Genomic DNA, 21285 nt, shown 5'->3' with positions numbered 1-21285 from the left:
CACTGCACACCCGTGTGAGTCCTCAGGGCTCCAAATGAAATCGGTGTCAGAACAGATTTAGTGCTGTAAGGTTGTGTCCGAGGTGCTCCCCTTTGCATCAAATGTCTGTGTGCAAATAGCAACTGTTGCTTTCCTCCACCAGACTGATGATAAAAAAATCTATAGAGGCTTTATGTATTTGCTTACATAATATCTGTAGCTTTTCCATACGTATGTGCACCTGCCAGCACATACACCTGACTACGATGTGAATATTTAAGTGATGCTTATGGAACGGCCAGCTCACATATGTATGTGTGCTTCTATTTATCTGGTGGGGTTGATGAAAGGATCATCTAATTTACAGAGACACTGAGTAGTGTTACAAGGAAGTTATTTAGCACCTGCGAAGCTCAGTACCTTATATGCCTGTGAAGGTATTTGTGTTAAGCTATTTGCTTTGATGGGAGAATGTGGAATTTTAAATTTACTGGAATATTTGTGGTATTTGAAGGGCAGCTGGGCTGCAAGTATTCACGTAAAGATTAACACCGGTGTGTAGCAGAACAGTATTTTTCACAATGTCACCTTTACACAGAAAATAAACAGGGGTACAGGAATCATTTACGCCTCTGTGGCCATTCCCTCATAAAGCTGTAGTTTTATTATTTTTAAAAGATATAACAGGCACTTTCATTTCTTTTCCACTTTTTATTCTGGAATAAAAATGAAAAGTTGCTGTTTACAGTGTTGCATATTTTGACAACTGCTTTTTACAAACTACTTTTAAGTTATCCTAGAACTATTTTCTCAATATATACAGTTCAGCTTAATCAAAATAATTTCACAAACTTTTTCACAGAAAGGAAGAAACAAGGGGAGATAAAGAGAAATAACCTAGGAAACAAGTATGCCAGTGTACAAAAATAGATTAGAACATTTGGAGATTGTAGGTATGAAAATGTAGTCTCAGTAACGGAACATTTGAACTAGCGGATTACCTGAAGAGGTAACGCTTACCGGAGAAGAAGCTAGAGAGATGCAGAGATCTATTTCTAACGGCTTTAATTTCTAGGCAAATTTATAAGAGAGAGGGAGAAAGAGTCTCCAAGTTTCTGAAACGTTCCCGTCCGTGGGTGGAGACAGTAAGCAGCGCAGGCAGATCGCCAGCATTTTGTCTCGATTTCTCCCCCTCTCGTGCACAGCAGCTGCGCGTCGCACGCTCGGGGCCAGGGATCACGGCCAGCTCCCCGGGAAGGGCCGGCAGTATGTGCAGAGCTGTCCTCCTCCAGCTGATCTACCAGGACAGCTTTAAATTGCTCTCCATCAAGTTTCTGCTCATGCAGCCTGCCTGATCCATAGTCTCTGTCCTTAAATAGCTTCTCCTATGAGAAACACCCAGCTAGCTGTTCCAACGCCGCTAGCAGAATAAATCCAGACTGCGAGGGTCAAGTGGAGATTCAAAGTGCTCTTGAACAGAACTGGAAAACTGGAATCCATAAGCAATCGGGATATCATGGAAGTATGAACTGCAAGCGCCTGTCATAAAGCATCCAAATGGCTACTAGAGCTACAGCAAATACCGCAAGGAATTCAGAACCATATATATCCTCTATGGGTCATGAGTCTGTGCCATTTTCAGAAAAGGGATTTCAATAAAAATGCTTCTTGAGTGTCCAGCCCTGAAAGTGAAGCACAAGCTCTGTCCCTTCAGGCTGTGAGGCACGTAGGAGCCACTGGAGAAAATACAGCTAAAGCATTTCTGTGTTATTGCTATGAGAAGTTTTCTTAGAAATAAAAGTTACTGTGGGTCTGCTGAGCAAGCTCTTCTTCCTAATCCACACCACCTGTGTAGATTCACGGATAATTTGGTTCTGACCTAGTTAAAAGTACAAAACAATTTTTTTCTATTTGCTTATTCAATATATCCTGACATCTACTTCCAGCAAAGCCTGCAAAAAAACTTTTGCGAACTGCGCTTTGCTCCTCCAGCAAGACCATTTGGTGATCTGCTCTGCAGCTTACAGGCCAAATGCAGTAGCTTGCTGCACTGCTTCAACGAAGAGACTTGATTAGGATTGTTAAAAATAAGTATATTATTTTGGTTCAAAAGGATCAACAGCTACAGTGTGCCTGACCTGGCACAGCTCGGTAATGCTACGGACAGAGAGTCTGGCACAGGCACCTGAACTGCAAGTCTGGTCTTCACATCCATTCCTCAGGGCACAAGGATTTTTAAATCCATGCCACACCTGCAGAAGACTGACCTCAAAAAATGTGACTGCACAGCCTCATTCCTTTGCGTCGGCCAACAGAGGTGAGCGGGAGGGCAGAGGTGTGCCTGAACCTTTCCAGGGAGGTTCTGAAGCCCTTCAGTGCGTGGCTCAGGAAAATGCAGATTGCAGCCTGTGCCTCCCTCACACTGTTACAGTCCCATTCTCCTTGGGCTGAAGGTCAGAGAGAGTTTTCTTCGGTGTATTCATCAGCGCTTCTGTGACATTTCAGGTCTTTCATTCATTAGTCAACACCTACTATATATCATATACATACACACACATTATATAAGGAGCCTCCAGAAAAACCGTAGCATAGAGTCATGTATTTGACAAAGCTGACATCATATGCTGTGCTGTGAATATAATGAGATTTAAAATATCCTGTTCTATTGAGGTACAGTGAAACCTGTTCATTAGCTTGCACTAGCACTCCCTATCATTTTCTTTATCCTCTTTAAATCATCACCAATGTGTACAAAATGATTTTGTTCTACTTAAAGACCAACTTTGAGGAGGTGACTGATTTCTGCTGATCCTGGAGGTGGTTTCACAGGTTTCATTGTACTTGAAACTTCACAGCTTCCACTGAAGTATTTGATGCAAGTATGTATCGGTTTAGCAGAGTACAAAAGTAGAATAATTTTCATTCTTGCCTCATATTGTTGACAAGAGTATGGTGTCCTCTACCAAAACTGTTTCTTTTTACTTGACAACTTATCAAAGACTCATTTTTCTAAAGCCCAACCATCAGTCTTGGTAAGTATTTGTTTTAAAAGTCATCAGGGCTTCAATACTTGTAATAAATTGCTAGATTTCCTCCATAAAAATCCAGATTTTCAGTAGTTAAAGAAAAGGCATCTACATTACACTCACTAGCACTGGTTAAAAACCCCAAACACAGCTCACCTTGCATCTTGCAGTCAGCCATCAGCTGGAACCTCCCATGTGAAATCACAACCGATGGTCCCATCTTAACTCTCAGGCTGGTCATAGCTGTGAAAATTCCACTTCAGGTCAGGACAGTTACGCCAGTAGAGAGGTCATGAGCAGAGTGTATTGGGCCCTAAGAGAAGACTGATCCCTGCACACCAAACTGGGACAGATGAAGAACTGAAGGGAGCAGCGCTTGCATCAACAAACCCAACCAAACAACGGCAGAACCTCCTCTGACTTCAAGGGGAGAAACGTCACCAGGTACTATTGCATTAGACTAGACACTATGTAGATTAAGAAGTGTGCATCTTCTCACTAACGTGCTGAAACTAGACAAACTACTATCTGTCAACAGATGTCCTCAGCTCTTGGACCCAGGAAGCTCTCTTATTCCATCATCATCATCCTCAGAGCAAAGCAAGCTTAGGGCGCTTGTCACAGGATGGATCCATGACGTTGTCTGTGTTACATGGCTAAAAAGAAACAAGAAATGCCGTTAGCAACCCAAAAGAGGTTTGCCAATCTCCAAACAAGAAATACCAGCTGGGAGTCTGGAGTTGTAATGATCATTGCACCGCTTTCAAATACAGAATTCGCTTTTAACTATGAGATTTTTACAAAGTGTGGAGTCTTCTGGGTGCCAGAACCTGGACTGAGGGTCCCATTTCCCAATACATTCGAGAGAATGCTTTTCTAAGAGACTTCCGGTCTAGACCGGTGACATTTCCTGTTAATTAATGGAGCTGTAGACAATTAACCCAGCAACAGTGTACAGCCCGGACTAGCAAAGGCTTACACAACCCCAACACGCTACCAAGGTATGAACATTGCCATCGTACCAGTTAAAGCCTGGGGCACAGTGGTCAAGGGGAAGCTGACCACCAAAAGTGGAATCACATCGTAGAAATACACTTGGTTTGTCAGAACACGAGCTAATATTCCAGCCTCGTTAAGTCACTCCTCTTCTTGCAGAATAAGGTAGACGAGCAAGTCCAAAAAAGGATGTTCTTCTCACGTCCTCCAGACCAAAATCTGGACGTGCTTCCGCAGCCTTTACACAGGTAACAGGAGGGAGTCCTACTTTTTAAGGCTTAAACCCTACATCTGACACGCAGCCTAAGCTGCTTTATAGTTTTGGGTGAGCTTCTATATGAATGGAAAGAACCTGATCAAGGGCTCAGTAAGGACAGATAAATGGAATAGGCTTACTGTTTGCGGGTGAGAACGCCGCACACCTTATGCTTGGTAGTACGCATGCTAGCCATACTGTGTGTGGGCACGGCACAGCCTCTTCTCCCTTCTGGAATAACGTGTGCTTGGGAAAGGAAATAGCTTCTTTTCACTTAAAAAAAACCTCGCTAATAAATTCACAGTTTTTATAGTCAAGTCAGTGCAAAGATTAGTTCTGTAATATAAGTTCATTACAAGAACTAGCTGAAAAATATTGCACGTATAATACACACTGTAAAAGACAACAGCTCTTCTCACAAATTCTAACATACAGTGCACCTAAAGCCCATGCCTACACTCCCCTTTCAGGTGCGGTAGTTTAAATATATTATATAAACATAATTAAATATGGAACCACTCTAGATTTATGTATTCAAGTGAAAACAGATTTTGTCTTTCTGTCTTCAATACTCTCTTGAATATCTGATTATGGAAACTGATACATTCAAGTAGGAATTTGAGTCAATATTCCACTACACCAAGTTGTGGGTATGGGGACCACTGTTCCAGTCAACATGATCCTGCTATGATCTCACCTTGTATTCACACCTTTCACCCAAGTGCACTGAGCTCAGAACACGTTAGGTATGATAAAGACACCACCACTGTTTAAGAGGCAAGTATGATACTAATGTAAATCACATTGTGAGCTGCATGAGTAGATTAACGTCTCCCTGGACTGGTAACCTGTGAATTTAGCCACTATTTCAATTGAAGCAACACCTTTGTGAGGTGAGGACCAAGCAAGAAAAACAAAATGTGGAAGATAAAGGCCATTATCCTCAGTTCTTACCCTTAAAAACCAAACCAATCCGAAAGCTCCAGTTATGTGTAAAAAAAAAAAAAAAAAGAAAAAAATCCTAAGTGCTTTTCAGGTCAGAGCAGCACTGGATGGACTCCATTCCTTCAGGAGTATATTACAAAAATGTGCACAACTTTGCTGGAGCTGTAGAGATCAGTTTCACAGCAGTTAAAACAGAAGTGCAACTGAACAACAGTAGCTACAGAAAATACAACACAGCAGATACTGACCGCTCGCAAGTTCAGTAATCATTTCGTTCTAAGAAAGTTAATGTACCGTTTTTACTAGGAATGACAGATACTTCCCAAAGGTTTCCAAAGTTTAACTTTAGAAAGTGAGATGATGGCCAACATGAAGAGAGTCCTTTTAACAATGTTTTATAAGATGTTTGTGAATAATATCTAATCAAGAAATTCCCATTATTCTACAACATAGGGAAATACGTCTTCATATTTCCGTTATGAATACATATTTGTAAATATACTAAGGAAAATATCTTTGCTGTATTTTTCTGCAATATTTTCTATAATGTCAGGAAATAATTCTTTTTTTTTTTTCCAATAAAACTTTTGTTAATATGGCTTAATACAGAAGATAGCACTCTAAATTAAAGTCCCGCACGTGATTTCATTTATCAGCATAACGCCACAGAATTCCTTCCAGTACCTGCGGAATCATGGGAGCCGAATGAACTGGATTCCATCCATTCCAGCTCTGCCAATGCAAGATTTACTGCCTGCAGTACTATTTTAAGTGTTTATATTGCCTGCTTTTATCAAGCCATTTCTCAATAATCCATTACTGCATTTAAATAAGAAAAAAATTATTTTTAAAAAAATTATTTTCCCCATTTGACTTGCAGCATGCCTTGACCTGCTGTGCACCTAAATCCTTAGCTCTATTTTCTCATGAGCATGCAGTATCGATCCTGTGAAATGGGAGGAAGTGCACACGAGTAGAGGAGTTACGTGGAAAAGCATTCACATGTCTTCGATGTAACCAACTAAAGTGTTTATTATTCAGAAGATTTTCTTCCTACATAATTTAGGACCAGGAGGCAAATGATAGCATGCCTAACTTCCTGGTAACTGCTGTAAGAACTTGATTTTGTTCTCATACAAATTAAATGCTAACCAGGCATTTAATAGTGCAGAATTGTGGCATTGACATCAGGATTACAATTTTCTGTATTCCATGGCATAACGTTGTTAAATCACTGGTAAGAAAGAATTGAACTAGTTTTCATCCATTTTCAAAATATTTGGGGCCAAATTTTGCTCTGTTAACCTGCTGTAAATGCTTCTGATTTGAACTCAGGTCTTTTAAACTTGCACTAGACACTGTCCCATGAATGCTTCTGCTAGGACAGATTGTTTTAAAACCTTTGCCAAAATCCTTACTAGGAAAAGAACTCTTATAAATAAACATTTAAGTCCAGATACCACGTCTCACATTGTAGACAGACACACACAATACGCGCAGATTATTTAGGTACAGAATAAATGTGTAAACCCCCCTGCTATTTATTTTTAGCTCTCCAAAAGTGCTGTGGCTAAAGAGCTTTGACATAATCAGTCCGAAGAGATAATCCCAGATTTACTGGTTTGCAGAACATTCTTGTATTAGAAATACATCCTCTCTGATTTGTGTGTTAGGGCCAGCAATAAAAGTGAGAGGGAATCCAAACCTACCTCTAGGTTTTGCTTAATTGATGAAACTGTTTTGAATATTAAAGTAATGTTTGGAAAGCCAGCATTACAAGTTCTAAATGTAAAATGTTTTCCATTTGCGAATGTTCCTGCTCAAAAGATTAATTTCACATTTACAGAGCAATTAACAATATTTAAAGATTTTTAGGTTTTCAAACAAGTCATTGCTATCGGAGGGTAGCCAAATTTATTGTCAGAAAACAGAAACATTTCATCTGGAAATATGTCAGTAGCTTATTCTGTCTTTTTAACATTAGTAAATTGCAGGACAAATTTTAGAGCTTGGAAAAACAAAACATGAGAATACAGGGATTTATTTTTTGGCAAAGGAATGGTAGCAAATTATTTGAAATACCATTCTAATTACCCTCCTTATGGCTCTTCTTTGCACGGAAAAGTATTTCTTTTAAAATGAGAGCTTAAGACAGACTTTTAAGAAAAGAATAATGCAAAGAAAAACTAATGGAAAAAAAAACATCTGCACCTTTGTTAGATTTTGAGCATTGTCAAGACCTGCTTTTCAGCTTAAATTGTATTCTCCAACTAGGACCAAACTCTGGAGCCCAACAAGGAATCATGAAGCGTCCTGCAGACAACACAACTGCTGTAGGTCACTCTGCAGGATGCTGACCTGCAAAGCAGTCACGTACTCTTTCTTTCAAGTGGCTTTTTTCTTTTCCCTTTTGACATGGGAAAACATTACACCACCTGGCTGGATTCTTCCAGTGCACCGGGGTGACTTAGCTTTAAAAGGAGCAATCTTGCACAAGACCCATTTGCCTGAGATCTCTTCAGGAGACAAGATGCAGCCGTAAAGAGTTAATCAGTCAAACCTTCATAATGAGTAGGGACCATACTCGTTAAGGGCCAAATAGGACTTAGCTGTATCTGAACTTGGAAAGCCAAATTCTGGCCTCATATGAACCCTGTGCTTCTCTACCAGACTGAGCAGTACTGAAGATGAAAGTGAAAGCAGAACTCTGCTCACACGAAACAACACAAACACCAAGGTAGCTGTTTTCCTCCCTAAATGAACATGCCCCATAACCTAAATACACATAATCTACCGTAGCAATTTTGCTAAACTTGTAATCTTTCACGTTTTGAGTTCCCACCCTTCGCTAGCCCTTTAAAACGCTGTAACGCTCAGCTGAAGAGTACTGATGCTTGATGGAGCTTTTACCGATCCGTGCACGACTGAACGTTTTTGCAAAGCCACGGTCACCGTGCAGCAGTGCCGACAGCCGCGAGGCTGGGACACGGGAACCCCACGCTCCCAAAGCTTTACCCTTTAGCACTTTCACTGCTGTTATGGAAATAATCATTAAAAACCCACTAATGGCACTGCTAGATGTAGGTGCAACGGGCTGGAAGGGGTCATACTGTGTACTACTCAGAAATGTATTCCACACTGTGCTTTTGAGTTTTTAGACTTACACGCATATCCCAGTGGGAAGTTCTGGAGGCCCCACGTTCCTTTGGCACACGAGTATGCAGGCCCCCACACAGCGGTGGTTTGGAGGCTAACGAGGCCCAGAGCAACAGGAGAATAAAGAACAATGCCACTGAGCGAAGATCCTCAAACTTAAATCCTTCATCTAGAGGTTGTATCGTCTTCCCTGCTTGCCCTTGCACAGACTCCATCTGTGTAGCTCTTTGCTGGACTACACACAGCTTTGCAAGATTCGTTTTAATTACTTTGTGCTTTGGTGCTGCGTCTTCCTGTTTCTGTTCCCCTTCTGCCTGGAACAGCCTTTTGCTTCGCAAGGACCTTCTTCTCTTAAAAACCTACTGTCCCAAATCTTACGCCTTTGACGAGGCACCCAGCTCTTCCACCTCTATTTTCCTCACACTTCTCTAACTTCCTAATGCAAGTCTCTCGGGCCATGATCAGCATTCCTTATGTACCTTCTGAAACACAGCACAGTAAGAAAAAATACCATCAAAAATAGATCCTGCACAAAAACGGAGTAGTCCTGGCTTGCACCAGGCACCTTGAAGACCTTCATGTTTTGGTGGGATGAGACAGAATTACCCTTCCCCATGCCAGCAGGTGGCAATGGAGCATCTAGGAGGTACCACAGAGCTGTCCTGAGGGCGAGCACGGGAACAGCAGACCTCCTGCTTACAGCCAAGCCCCCTCCCATGGCTGTGGAATTTAGAGAAATACTACACAGCAAGCCTTGGGACACAGGATGGTGAAAACGCTGGAAGCAGGCTAATGCTGTTGCCCTCAAATCTCCACTGACACTGTTTCTAAACTGTTTTACAATCAGACTGAATATAAAGTGTAGTTACTGTGCTGCACCTGATGCTTTGTGAATGCATTCCTGATTTTATTTAGGATTGCATGATTTTGGGGAGCAGAACTATTTCTCAGCTTTCAAGAGCCAGTGCTTTTAACACTTTACCCGTTATGAATTTAAACGTGTTATTGAGTTTTTGTTTCTTCGACTCCAATGTTTGACCGTGAAACAAGCTCGCCGAGCCAGCACGCACGTGCAGAGCCAGTCCTGGTTATCTGTCATGTTTGGTGCCCTCTTTGACAACGCCACTTGCTGGAAAGCAGAAGTGAAATCCTGTACGGGGATAACCAAGTCAAGCAACAGAAAACACTTGCTATTTTGAAGAGCAAATGCTGGGAGGATCTGCAAGGAATAACTAAAGGATTTTGATTTAGTAGATAAGCAATCAGAACAAAATAAAACATCTGAGTGATGCTGATGCAAGTCTATAATCAGTCAATCCTGAGAGCATCTAGGGAAGACAGTTTTTCCAGACATGGAACCTATAGGCAGTTTGGGAAGGTTTTTTGTATTATATTTATTAAAATCAGATTATTTTAAACTAAATGTTCTTTCTTTCCTTTCCTCCTTTGGTTAAAATGGGTTTAAGACTGTACCCTCTTTCAAGGCAACATTTCAAAAGCCACACAGAGCACATAATAGTACCCCAGGAGATGCTGGGCAGCTCCTGGAGAATGGCAGTGACCTTAACTTCTATTGGCTGTAATAAGATTGAGAGCACTTGTCACCTCATGGAGCTGTGTCCTAAGGCAACATAAATGTTTCTTGTCTTTCCCTCAGGGATCATAGATTTTGCCTGAGTATTAATTAAAGATTGAGGGATATAAAGTGAAAACCCAGAAGACAGTCTTGCTATTTATTCCTTGATTAAACCGATTAAACACTTGTCTACTATGAAAAATCTATGAGCAATTTCAGAAGGCAGCTATCACTGGGAAGATTTATATAGCCAAACAGTGTGCTATATCACTGAAAATTGTCAACAATAAACAAATGGCCCAATCTAAAATAAAAACAGTAATAACAGTAGGATCTCAGCCAAGGCTGAATAAGCCCAAAGGTTTGAGTGACAGGATATGCAAACTTTTCACAGTTTTAAAGCACTACCTGAAATCTCTCTCACCCCGGTACTAGCCAACTGCAATTCCTCTCAAAGTGCTGGTTTAATACAAACTCACAATCCTGTGTCTCAAAGTGAACACTGTATACATTGTGGTGCAGTTTATTTGCATCAGAGCATGCTCAAGGCTTATGTTTAAGCTACACATGTACTAAACCAAATCAAAGCTGGAGTGATGGCTTCCGATGAAGCACATACTGGAAAACCCTTGCTGCACAGCATTCTGCTGCCGATGGCTTTCCCGAAACCCAGGGCGTAGCAGAACGACTGGTGGTGTAGAGCAGCGGTGTATGTGGCTTACTCCACAAGTGCCAAATCCTGCCCTTACAAAGGAAAACTTAGCAGGAGTTGGAACTTTCAGATTTCCAGTCCTACTCACAGAAGTCACTAGAGAGGTGAGAATTAGAGCTTTGGTCACATCACTGTGAGAGTAGAATTACCCGGCAGAAGTAACAAAAATCAGCACGCTGATTTCAGTGGGATTGGTAGGTCAAGAGCAAAAAAAAAATAATCATTTAGCTTCACGTATTTTCACACAGAAGAAATTTTAACAGCTGCCTCATATGACAGGCCAGAACCCAGACAGCACACAGTACCTGTGGAAGTTGAAAGAATGTTTCTCCATTTTGGTTCTTGATATTAAACAACAAACAACCTCTCAGGAAAAGAGATTGCTCAACCAAAAGCAGCTTAAGGTTTTAACATTCTTGTATTACAAGCTCATGTTATCATAAAATCCAATGCCAAGTTTCCTAGTTTTACATCTGAGATTATTTTCCTTTTACTCATGCAAAATGATTTCAGTGAAAATCAGAGAAACTGAATTCTCTACAACCCAAATCTCTGGCAATAACTATTTTTAAACCTTAGAAATTATTTGGAATTTTCATCTGATCCCAGCCCTCTGCAGTCTTCATGAATTTTTACTTAGGAAAATGTCTTACATGAAATCATTGCTGTGCCTTTCAATAAGAAATCTTCCATCATGCAAGTGGCTGTGAAGGAAGAACAAGGGGGTACAATTTTCAAAGAGGACTATTACTTCTGGATATATTTATGCCTAGTGACCAACTTGAGACACAGCACAGAGTCAGACACTTCAGATGGCAGGCATTAACACCGTGCAAATAAAAGTTCTGAGATGTCTCAGGTTGGTTATCCAAAACCCCAGAAGAAATATGTCAGGATTACCCAAATCCATATGGTTACGTCTGAAAGTGTTTGAACCGATGCTGAGCTGACGGATGCAGAGCGCTTTGGATTGTTATACATTAAAAAGCACATGGCTAGTGCTGAGCTTTATTTAAATATTTGCAACTTCTTGTGACTATATAATTATTCTTTCCTCTATTTTCAGGTAGGAGGACTTCACGATGACAGGGAAAAGGAAACATTTTCAAAAGCAACCTCTATTTTTGAGTCACATGTAAAATAGGAAAGGTCCAATTTTAAGAGATGCAAAGTCATTGCATCTTCCTTTTAACTCCATGAAAAGAGTGCTCCATGTCTCAAAATACCCATTTGTACTCACAAAAAGTTATTAAGATGAGGACACCTACGATGGTGATTTTGATAAATGAAAATTCTGGTGCAACCAACTTGCCTTCTACCGTACAGGGAGTGGGGAACCGAGCTGGTGCTGGAGTCAGGCCTGGGGGGGGTGCAACCACACACTCCATCCAGCAGATCAGGGTTTTTCTTAGTTTGCTGTTCTGAACTCACTGCAACTTGAGTGGAACATACAGAAGTTTCCTTTTAGATCAGCTCTGCTCTGATTTGAATTTCATTGAACTTGGTTTTTGCTAGGAAGGACCACTCCAACCACTACTTAGACAACCTGCAGATAGCTAGTATATTGTAACGTACTAGTATATAGTGGAATGGGACATCAAAAGCAAAGCATAACACACCCTGCTATGTTGGGTTTTGGGTCCTTCTTTTGTAATGCAGTGGAAAGTGTAAAGTCAAAGGAACAGCTTATCAAAGAACAGCTTTGTTTTTTTCAATTGAGCATGCACTAAGTAAAATCAACCGTGATTTATTTTCCTTCTGTGATGATACCTTTAGCTCTAGTGCTATAAATCATCGATGTTTATACTACAGAAGTTCTTCATCTATCACACATGCTTCGCTATTCTTAGTTCAGTTATAAAATCATAAACAGTTTCTGCGAATGCCCAGCTTTCAGTGAAATTAATGACGATTAATTTGCTTCCCAAGCAAACCCAAACAAAACAGAATGTTACAAATTATGTAAGTACGATGTGTTGGCTTTCAAAGTGGAAGCCTGATCTGTTAGGTATTATTTCAAAAGCTACCAGAACACATTACGTGTGGTTTTTATTAATCTGTATTTTACAAGTATTGACTTTAGGCTCCTACTTAACATGAACTAAATTCTGTATCTACCAATGATATCTTCATTGCCAACCTTGTCACTCTGAAGCACAGAATGCTTCCATGTGAAACTTCTGATTCTGAGATGAACTGCTGAAAGACAACCCTAAAGCATATATTACTGTTTCCCCCTTGTCATAAGATAGAAAACATCACAGCCCCTAATACATCTAAAGGAAAAGATCCCCAAAGTTTAAAATACTTGGGAACTTTTACTTGTCTTTCAGGAAAATTTAAAATAAACGTTCTTGAGGAAAATAACAGTTAATGCGGAATAGCTGGAACCTAGTCCTATTAAAATGCTAGAAAAACAGTGTTTACAGGGGCAAAATTCACAGCTGGTCCTTACAAACTGTATACATATGCAAGGAGTGGGTGGGAGTGGGAGGGAGAATAGCAAGGCCCTACCTAAATTTAGGTGCCAGTCTCATGATACAGAGCTGCCATATGTTAAAGGTGAACACAGTGGGAGGATGGAAGAGATTAACTATAATGGGTTTTCTGGGAAAAAAATTAGTGTCCCAGCTATGGGTTTATTATACTGTTCCTATGTGATTCTAAACCACCAGTGTATAACCAATAATTAATTAGCATATATGACACTGCACTGGCAGAGCCGTTATGCATAGACGCTTTCTCCTATTTTAAAATCAAACCCAGATGTTACTAATTCACAAAATCTGTTCAATGACAGAATACACTTTCTGTTCCCACTGCTGCAGTGCTGTGACTACCATGAGGACTTTTAATGCCAATGCACACAACAAAAGTGAAATTTAGTTTTGATAGCGGTGACAGCACTTAGTAACCTCGTTCAGTGTTACACCTGCATGAAGCCTGGGCAAAACCAGCCACATGACTAGCTTTAAAAGTGAACAAGACGGCCTTTCTTTTACTTACAAAACTTTTCCCATCCTAATGCCTCCCAGCTGACTGGTAAGCGCATACATACACATCTGGGTGTAGGTGATACTTTATGGGGGCTCATTGGCCCCTTTTGTTTCTGCAATTTACAGACAAAATGTCAATTTGGGACAGGAATTTCTATTAGAAAATCAGTAATTGAATTTCTTACAACAGAATAGCTTTAATCATCTAATAAGTAAAATTAATTAATATGAAACTTTTTTACCTTATTATGTGGGGTCTCTTCAATACACTGGTCTTCCAAGTTCAAGACAGACAATGGAAAAAAATGGAGAAGATTCAGTGGAGGGTCACCAAGATGATTAGAGGGTTGGAGAACTTGACATATGAAGAAATGTTAAAGGAATTGTGTTTAGTCAGCCTAGAGAAGAAAAAGCTCAGGGGGATGGGTGTCAAAAGTCTTCCAATACCTAGAAAGGTAGTTCTGAAGAAGAGCACTTTGCTCAAAAAGATGTATGGCAACAGAAAAGAAGCGATGGGCACAAGTTGCTTATGGGGAAATTCTGTCTAGATTAAAAAAAAAATATTCTTCACTGTGAGAACAGCTAAACATTGGAATAGGGTGCCCAGATAGGTGGTAGAATCTCCCTCACTGGAAAAATTCAAGACTTGGTTTGACAGGGCTCTGGATAACTTACTCTTCAACGGATGGTTAAACGAGATGACCTCCAGACATCCCTTCCGATCTAGACCTCGCTATGATTTTATTCTGTGATTTCAGAACTGCAATGGACTGCTGAAAACCCTACTGGGCTACTGAATTGTCACTCTGAGCAAACGAGGTCAGAATCTGAACTCGACCAAGCTGGCTGATATGAACAGTGACACCAAATGTAGACCAGTGCGGAAACCAGGCACCAGTAACACATTCCTCTTACACATTAACTGATGGGACATGAATCTGGTGTTATGTATGAATGACTGATTGTACTGCTACATGCAAAATAAAATACTGCTTGCCCTCTCCACTACTTGAAAGTATACCAAGTTATCTTAAAACATACCTGGGGCCAAATTCAACCATTACTCTCCAGCAGGAGGAAAGCACCGTTATAGCAGCAATGAAGCTTGTCCCTACCTTTGAGTCTACTGATGTGATTTTTGTGCTGGTAACTATTAATTTTTATTTGTTATATTAAATTGTATTATATTATATTAGTAAGACACTTGATTTTGCTTTTTTTCCAATGCATACGGAGATGTAACTCAGAGACCCTTACATTACTATTTGCAATTTCACGGTAAACCTATACACATGACCTTAATGCCTAGCACAAACCCCTGTGAGTTTATGACACACCAGCAGTCTAAAAGGTAGTTTTCTCACACCTGCCAGTACTTTGTGACCGATCTTAGCAACCTGGTTGATTGGAAATAATTTACTGAGACTGAAATGATTTCCTGAATAAAAGAGGTGGTTTCAAAAATTGTTTTAAGGTGAGGATTCATGGACAAGATACAGCTTTCCCCGGTAGGTAAAGGGAGCTGTTCAGCCCCTTAGAAATATAGCCATGTAAATGTTTTATTCATGTCAGTTATTCACATAAGTGGGTTTTACTTTAGTGTGTAACACAAGCCAGCTGGTTTGCTTCTTTTAAACTCTGATTTCTCATGCACTTCATATTGCTACACCCCCTTCAGAGATATTTATGGAAATTTCTCAGCAAGCTGTCTCAAGCTTATGTGCTATTAAGATTCCATTCTGGGGTGTTTACTGCATTAGATTTATAACATATAGATTTATGGACTCAGCTACTTGATGGCCCAATAAAGCCTGTTGGAACTGAAGGCAACTACTAATTAAAATAATATTAGATGGTCCTCAACATCTTGTAAAACTGCTGTGGATTTCAACAGAGCCACTGCAGCTTCTCTATAGCCTCACAGCCTAACTGCACAGTATGAAAACTGACAATTCACATATAAGATCAGTTTAATTGTGGCTACACTTTGGGAATTATGTTTTTCTGTTTGTATACATGGAAGTGGGCTAGTGCTGAAACACTGAAACACTCTTAAGGCCCTCATGGCTTTGGCTGTTCTAAACACTAATGAAAGGACTGAAATTCACAGCCAAAGAGAACAAGAAGGTTACACTATTAGTACCAGGGCTGCAAAGTATCAACTATTCTGCTAATCCCCCTTTAAACAATTAAGATTAAATCCCACTGAAAAGGATCAGTTGGTAAGGTGCACCTCTAGTGAAGTTCCTTCTAGAAAGGGGTATTTTCAATGTTGGGTAGCATTTTCATCTTGAAATCTCTACCATTCAATGTCAGGAACAAGGGACTTGTGCAACCCCTGCTCCTTGCTCTAAATAGTTAACTTTCTCTGACTTCATACACATCACAAAGTGTAGTAAGAGGTATGAGTTTTCAAGCATGCAAAAAACCTGGCTTACACTCTGTAAAGGCATTTGGAAACAGTGATGAAAGCAAAATAAGGAAACAGTTAAAATGAATACTAATTACCACGATGTCTTATTGCAGTGCTCATTAATTCCATTCTAATGAACTGCATCTAGAGCTCTTAACACTACTTCAGCGTGGTGGCTTCATTCAGAACAGAAGTTTTTAGACAATGGTCATGAAAGGTGATCTCCTACCCGTCTCTGCAATTAAAAGACAGATTTTCCTTGCCTGCCACATAAAGACTGACATGTAGAACTTTACAGGACAGATTACACAGAAGGTAACAACGATGGAAAACCTGGGGCACTATCACTTGTAATTAAAGGGAAGAACATTCACAAGTCATTAACAATCAAAGATCAATGCAAAAATTCCTGAAAAAGCTTCATGTGAACTAACGGATTCAAATCTGTAGTTTCAGCAAGTGCAGATAACATGCAAAACATCTGATGCTTTCTGCAAATTGGGCTTCCACCACCTAATTAGCTGAGATTCTACTGTTGCTAATATGCATCTTACTGTCACAGCAGCAATAGCTCAGCAGCCAAGTACAGAACTTTGACATTTCTTGTCCATATTCAGCAAATCTAGCTTTCTGCTGAGTCATCAAGATGAATACTTTTGTATGAGCAGCACAGTAACAAAACCAGGGAAAAAAAAAAAAGGGGGGGGGGGGGGAATACTTCAAGAATGTGAGATTTCTTCTACTCAGTTTCTAAATTTTACTTGCTGTTAATTGCTAGGTAATACTGTCTTCAAGTTCAGTTTCCAATTACACAACAGAATCCAGCATCCTCCTTAACTTTCCAACTGTCCTATAATGGCTCCCCGTGTCAACAGACAGGAACAGTGCTCTATTTTAATAGTTGTTCTTGTATTTATTTCCATGGCTATGAAACCGGCTTTGAGTTCACTTTCATTTCCTAAGTTATTTTTCTACAATTTTTTTTGGTATAAATCCCATATAGTAACCTACATCTGCCTGAAAAGGAAAGCCACCCTTTGATTACAGCTGGAATGCAGGATCATATATGGTGTGTTTGGAAAGCTCTGCAGAAGAAAACATGTCTGCTTTAATACATCTAGCTCGAGGCACCACGGGGTGAGTCAAGGACAACAGAGCAGTATGCTTGAAAAAAAAGAAAAAAAAAAGTCACTGCTTTTCTTGGCTAGCTAATACATAAACTTCACTGTTATTTACGTGATTTTTATAAGAGTTGGGGATAAAAGTAATTTTATTTCACTGCAAAGAATTATTTGCTGCCCCTCCTGTCTTTTAGGAGACTGTGGAAGTCCACCTGCAAAACAGTGGCCCTTACAAGATTTAAACAATGTGCAAGTCTTAGCAGCTAGAATAACTTGCTATAAACGATGATTCATGATATATATGGAATGAAGATGAATTATATTTTTCACCAATTCTGTCAATCTTTTAGAAGAACAACACACACACACACCACCACCACCCCTTATATGAATTAATTTTCCCTATATTCTGGAAAAAACAACAGCATACTGTACAAATAACTTCTTGAAGCTTCTGGGACATTCACCATGAGCTACTTTTTTTTTCATGCATTTTTTCTCCCGAATCAGAGAATACAATAGAAAAAAATAATCTTTCCTACAGAATACAACAAATTCCTATAGCTTTTATCAAGCATGTAATTGTAAAAAAGCTTTCCATTCTCTACATGAAAGACATTAGCCAGATATAAACCATATTTTGGATTTAGTTAAAATAATAAAATCTTTTTTTTCTTTTTGTAAATAATCAATCTGCATTGCATTTTTTTCTTACATTCTTTCAGAAAAATGATCACTAAGGAATTTCCCCCCCTCCCCCTCCCCAATCACATCTCCAAATGATTAACTGCTTTTAAAGCCTTTGTAGAGGTTTTCTTTATGCTTTGGACACTGTTATATTGTAACATCTTATCAATGTCACTTTTCCTCTAGTCGCCGGAAAGTTTTGAAAAATGAATTTGTTTGCAACATCCTCCACAAAGCCACAGGTAACTCCTGACACAAACCTATTGTTCTGTAATTTTTTGGGGGTGTGTGCATAACTGCTTACTGTTGCAACATCTGTCCTGAACACCTGTCAGTGAATTCATATTAGTTAATATAACTACTTCTAATAAGCTGGATATGAAGAATATGCCTTTATCTTTGGCACCCCCTCAAATATGCAGAAAGCAAACCCTATGGAAACTGTAGGTGTAATTTTCATGGGGTAGAAATCAAGAACAAAAGTAGTATGTATGCAGAATATGAGAGAAGGCTGTTGCACCTGCTGCAGCTTCAGTGGGATTATCAATGGAATAAAAGTTGCTTAACCTGTGGCCAGTGATGCTGTAAAACGTCAACATTCTGTGATACTCAAGTTAGTAAGCCTCCATTTATCCTCTGTGTGTAAAGTCTAGAGTAGAAATTTTTTTAAAAATTACAAAAAGGTCTAGAGGATAAAATGAAAAGTATAAACCTCTTCTAAATGAATGGAATGGCAACTGGAAATCTCTCGATCATTTTATAAATGTAACCAGACACTTTCAGTCCTGTTCGTTCACCCTCTTGCAGGAACACAACTTATTCCCACACAAGGGAGCAGGATATGACATCAAAAAACCCATCAGTAACTTTAGATTTAGGTGAAACCACACCATTAGCTTCTAAAAATCTAAAAGAATTCTAAGAATTTTTCCACTTCCCCGAAATATAAAGACATTTTAAAAAATAGATATTTATACTTGTAAACTATTTAGGGGACGAGATATTTTTTTTTTTTTTCTTATCTCCTGGGTCCATTATAGGGTCAAACACGTAAGTGGGGAAGTTCTCAGTGATGTGGACTAGCATTTTCCAAGACATCTGAAGGATTGAGAGGGACAGTTGTCACTGACTTTCATTGGATTTGTGACTAAGCCCTCTAGGACCCTCTGGGCAGTGAAGTCACAAAAAGCAGAAAAGAACAAGTGATGTTGTAATAAAGATGTATATAAAACATATGACAGCTTTTGTTATTTTACTCATTTTCCATTAATTGTAGGTTTAAAAAAGTGTTTGATGTACTTTTATATCAACTCTGGCCCAGTTTTCCACAGAACTACTCACTTGATAAAATATTTGATTCCATCCGCTGTATAAGCTTCTTCCCATCCATAAGGCAGACCTAAGATGAAATAACGAAATAAGATATCTGTCAAAGCTTAAGTGACACAAAGAATGTCGTTTTGAAATGGTGTAAGTTAGAGTGCTGGAATTTCAAACCATGTCATAAAAAGCTTATAAATGAATTCTTACTCTTTTCATAACAGGTAAGATAAACAATACAATTTAATAAATATTTGCTGTGTTACAGAGCTATAAACCATTTGATGATACTTTTATTACTAGCATTTCTTTTATAGAAGCTGACAGTGTGGTCAAATTAGTTGCAGTTAACTCTTTTTTTATTATAATTTACACCTGTATGAAGTGACCAAAAATACTCCCCATGCCTGTGGTCCCCCAAGGTCTGTTTTTACAGATGCTAGTAACTACATGAGGGAGAAGTCTGGGCAGAATGAAATCCTCTGCTGTTTGGTTTATCACCAGCTTCTCTGTTTATACGTAATTCTTTGGGAATTTAGACACAAACTCCAAGATGCTTAGAGTCAGATTCAGAGAAAATATGTACAGCTATTTGTATGGATACTTACCTGTGTCTACGTATCCTGACAAAGGTTGATTTACTAAATACATTGCTTAATTTTGTAATTTACACTAATGTTTCCGGGAGTTAAAGTATTTAATACTGCAATGTTTAGCATAAATTAAAATAAATAATTCTGAAAGGGTGCCATTTTTACATGCACTGAGAAACTGTGCTCTTTTCCTCTTTTGTAACTACTAGTCACACTAATCTTAAAAACTAAAGTCTTGGACTTTGTTCTTAGTTTGAAAGGCCCCTCCATGAGAATGATGAGTAATACTTTTGGTTGGGTACTATACTACACCACTTTAAAAATAAAATTTTCATAGCAAACCTTTAGCTTTTTAATTACTATTTGTTCAAAGTAAAGCCAACTGTTTGTAGGGTTGAAAAGTGTTGAAGAAGCATCAGTCATGTGCAAAAATGCTCCTGATGTATGGTTTTGCGATACTATACTGTAACGTATATAAAGGAAAGTGCAAGGTCCTGAAAAACTTCCCTTTTTTGGAGACTAGAAATATATATAAAAGTAAAATATGCATGGAAGATTGTTCTGGAAGTGCTTTAGCTTGAAAATCACCTCAAAATGTTAGTGCCTTAGGAGTTAAACTATTTTTGTTCAAGCCACAGTATATCGCAAAGACCAGCTCATTAGAACCATCTGTGAGACTGCTTTCGATATAAAACTTTTATTTGGAAAATGTGCTGGACTGCACGCACCATATGATCTTTGAAAGCTACTTCATACCAAGGAATGCCCTGAGTGCACACACATACATTTTGGGGGGCATTTCTTTCTTAAAAGGCTCATTTTCTTCTCTCTCATCATCACACCTTTGCCGCTAGTGTGGTCCTTTACTTCTTCAAAATATGGAAAGGGATAACTTCAGTTCTTAAAGATAAAGATTACAGCTACTGAATCATGACTTGGCATGCTGAAGCAGGTGCAAACCATCTGAGAAGTAATTATACCTGCAGGCACCAAGGGAAGAGCAACAAGTCTACCAGAACTCCAGGATTCTGGAAGGGAACTTGAGAATTGGTAATTGTAGAACAGCACCATTACTGTCTATTACAGCTTGAAAAGCAAAAAGCCCATTGGATTAACTTTTTTTTCCCCTTTCACTTTTACCCCGTATTAGTCACTTATCTCAGGCTTCTTCCCATTTTCAGTTCAGAACAGATCTATACAATCTGTTCCTCAAAACATGCCACCTACTACCTTTCAGAGAGAATAATCCACAGCTACTTCCCTTTAGATACAAGGTAGCTGCTGCGTAACAGTTTTCAGGCTCTTACTTCATCATGAGGGAAGGAAGAAAAGGGTATTTTAAGTTCTAACTATGCTAGACACGATCACTGGTTCTTCCTTCCTCTCCCACAAAAGATGGGACCTTTATTTAACAGGGATATTTTCTAATGATCTAAATGGCAACAGCATTCATCCTTCAGTTGCTTCCATCTGCCCTGGCCTTTCCTCATTCCTGCATGCAAACGCGTA

The 21285-nt window shown here is 39.3% G+C and overlaps 1 protein-coding gene across 8 annotated transcripts in view; it reads right to left on the bottom strand.

Moving 5' to 3' along the window:
• Positions 1-675: 675 nt before the first annotated feature.
• The window catches only part of STXBP4 (syntaxin binding protein 4), a 76170-nt gene continuing 55560 nt past the window's right edge, over positions 676-21285 (bottom strand). For 7 of the 8 annotated variants that reach the window (XM_040581864.1, XM_040581867.1, XM_040581870.1 and 4 more), the window contains 2 exons: positions 19205-19262; positions 676-3661 (listed from right to left, as the gene is read on the bottom strand). In XM_040581864.1, the coding sequence (XP_040437798.1) occupies positions 3550-3661; positions 19205-19262 (170 nt within the window). In that variant the 3' untranslated portion in view covers positions 676-3549. Of the gene's footprint in view, positions 3662-10424; positions 12083-19204; positions 19263-21285 lie in introns of those variants that run through there. The other variant, XM_040581868.1, reaches the window with a different exon arrangement.

This window comes from Falco naumanni, chromosome 1, assembly GCF_017639655.2.
Source record: "Falco naumanni isolate bFalNau1 chromosome 1, bFalNau1.pat, whole genome shotgun sequence".
Classification (NCBI taxonomy): domain Eukaryota; kingdom Metazoa; phylum Chordata; class Aves; order Falconiformes; family Falconidae; genus Falco; species Falco naumanni.
The sequence above is the reverse complement of the archived record's forward strand: the minus strand, read 5'-3'. Positions and strand labels throughout refer to the sequence as shown.